This window comes from Echinops telfairi, unplaced genomic scaffold (genome assembly GCF_000313985.2).
Source record: "Echinops telfairi isolate 266 unplaced genomic scaffold, ASM31398v2 ScPeMD7_18;HRSCAF=68, whole genome shotgun sequence".
Classification (NCBI taxonomy): Eukaryota; Metazoa; Chordata; class Mammalia; order Afrosoricida; family Tenrecidae; genus Echinops; species Echinops telfairi.
The window spans coordinates 89,801,545-89,803,105 of record NW_022103915.1 but is presented as its reverse complement, the minus strand read 5'-3'; the positions used below and the strand labels follow the sequence as shown (position 1 = coordinate 89,803,105).

At 45.3% G+C, this 1,561-nt stretch overlaps 1 protein-coding gene across 1 annotated transcript in view; it reads left to right on the top strand.

The window, feature by feature from the left end:
- RYR3 (ryanodine receptor 3) overlaps positions 1 to 1,561 on the top strand; it is a 437,519-nt gene that overhangs the window by 115,900 nt on the left and 320,058 nt on the right. Inside the window, exon 13 of the mRNA XM_013007256.3 lies at positions 931 to 935. Within this exon, the coding sequence (XP_012862710.2) occupies positions 931 to 935 (5 nt within the window). The remainder of the gene's footprint in view (positions 1 to 930; positions 936 to 1,561) is intronic.

Genomic DNA, 1,561 nt, shown 5'->3' with positions numbered 1-1,561 from the left:
TGGGTTTGAACTGCAGACCTTGTGATTAGCAGTCTTGCACTTCCCTGGCAGTGCCACTGCAGCTCCTTGTAGAGTTTTCTGAACTACTGAATAGATCAGGATTACAAAATGATACTGAATAGATCAGGATTACAAAATGATAGAAATGCTGCTGAAGACAAGATACTGTCAGCTGCCCGCGGAGTTGGCTTAGAAGGGAAGCAATGTATAAGTAAGGGATTCTGGTAAATGTTCAGAATCACATCACTGGCAAAGATACAGAATATAGTGGCACATTGGCTGTGAGGAATGGAAGAAGGCTGGCATGAGGTAGGTGCTGATGACAGTCATAGTGATGATGATCATAGTCCATGTGAGTCTGCTCCTCGGGGTTCTAGAGTATGAAAGTTGAACGACACGAAGTGTTCAGAGTCATGTCTGTTTTCACCACAGACTATTGCTGGGCATGTGCTACATGGATGATTAATAAGCCTATGTGTGGAGGATTATTACATATCTTATTCTATATCAATGTTTCTACAAATGGAAAGATGAGATGGGCCCACAATGATCCACACACAAAATTTAGAACAACTCTAGTAGCCCTGCAATGCACTCTCTTTTTAGGCGTGAACTTAAAGGGGGCCCGATGGCACATGTTGAATGGCAGTGACATGGCAGTTCTCATTTCATTAGTTCCTGTGTGGCTTCAAAACCAACCTTTTCCATTTGCTTCCCCCCCCCCTTAAAAAATGCCTGCAAGAAGGATGCTTGGTCCTTCTTATCTCATAAAGAAACATTTTCTCCTTAACCAACCTCTCAGTGTCCCTAGTAAGCCCAAACTGTTTTGTTTGTTTGTTTTTCATTTAGTTTAGTTTTGTTTTTTAAAGTCAGACCCTGGCATTGAACCAAAAAGAGTAAGGCACACTGTCCATCCCTCCCCTGATCTAGAAATGGTAAGCAGGATCTGGTTGGGTTGGGTTTTCCTGAACCTCCACCTCATGCCGTCAAACTGTTCTTCCCTTTGGCCTTTGAGTCCAGTGACACCCTGGATGATCAGTCACAAATACCTCCTGAGCACCTACCTTGTGTAAGGTTCTGGAAGAATTGGGGCCCTCACTGTGGAGAAACGCACCTGCCTGTACTTAGCTTGCAATCCCGTGGTGCCCTGCTCTCCTCGCACGTACTTGGCATTTATATGATGTCAGAACCATCCGTACCTCGTGGCTGGAGTCTCCTTAGAGTTGTGGAGGCTTAACTTTAGACCTAGATGACAGTCTTCACATGTCTCCTGATGAGGATGTAGCAGGGGTGGGCGGGCCAATTGCCTGGTAAATATGAAGGCGAGCTCATTACAAGTTGACCACTATGGAAAAATCCTTTTCCCCCTCTTCCTCCTTAGCCCCTGCCCTGGAAAGCCTCACTCAGGGCTGTGAAGATGAAGGCTCTCCCTGGTTCCTGGATGTTTGTGGTCTCTCTGAGGAATGAGTTTAATCACTAGATTTGGGGGGAAATAACTGAAATGGACCTGCAGAAAAAGGAATACACTATTCAGAGAGCGAGATGGCAGGACAAGAAACAC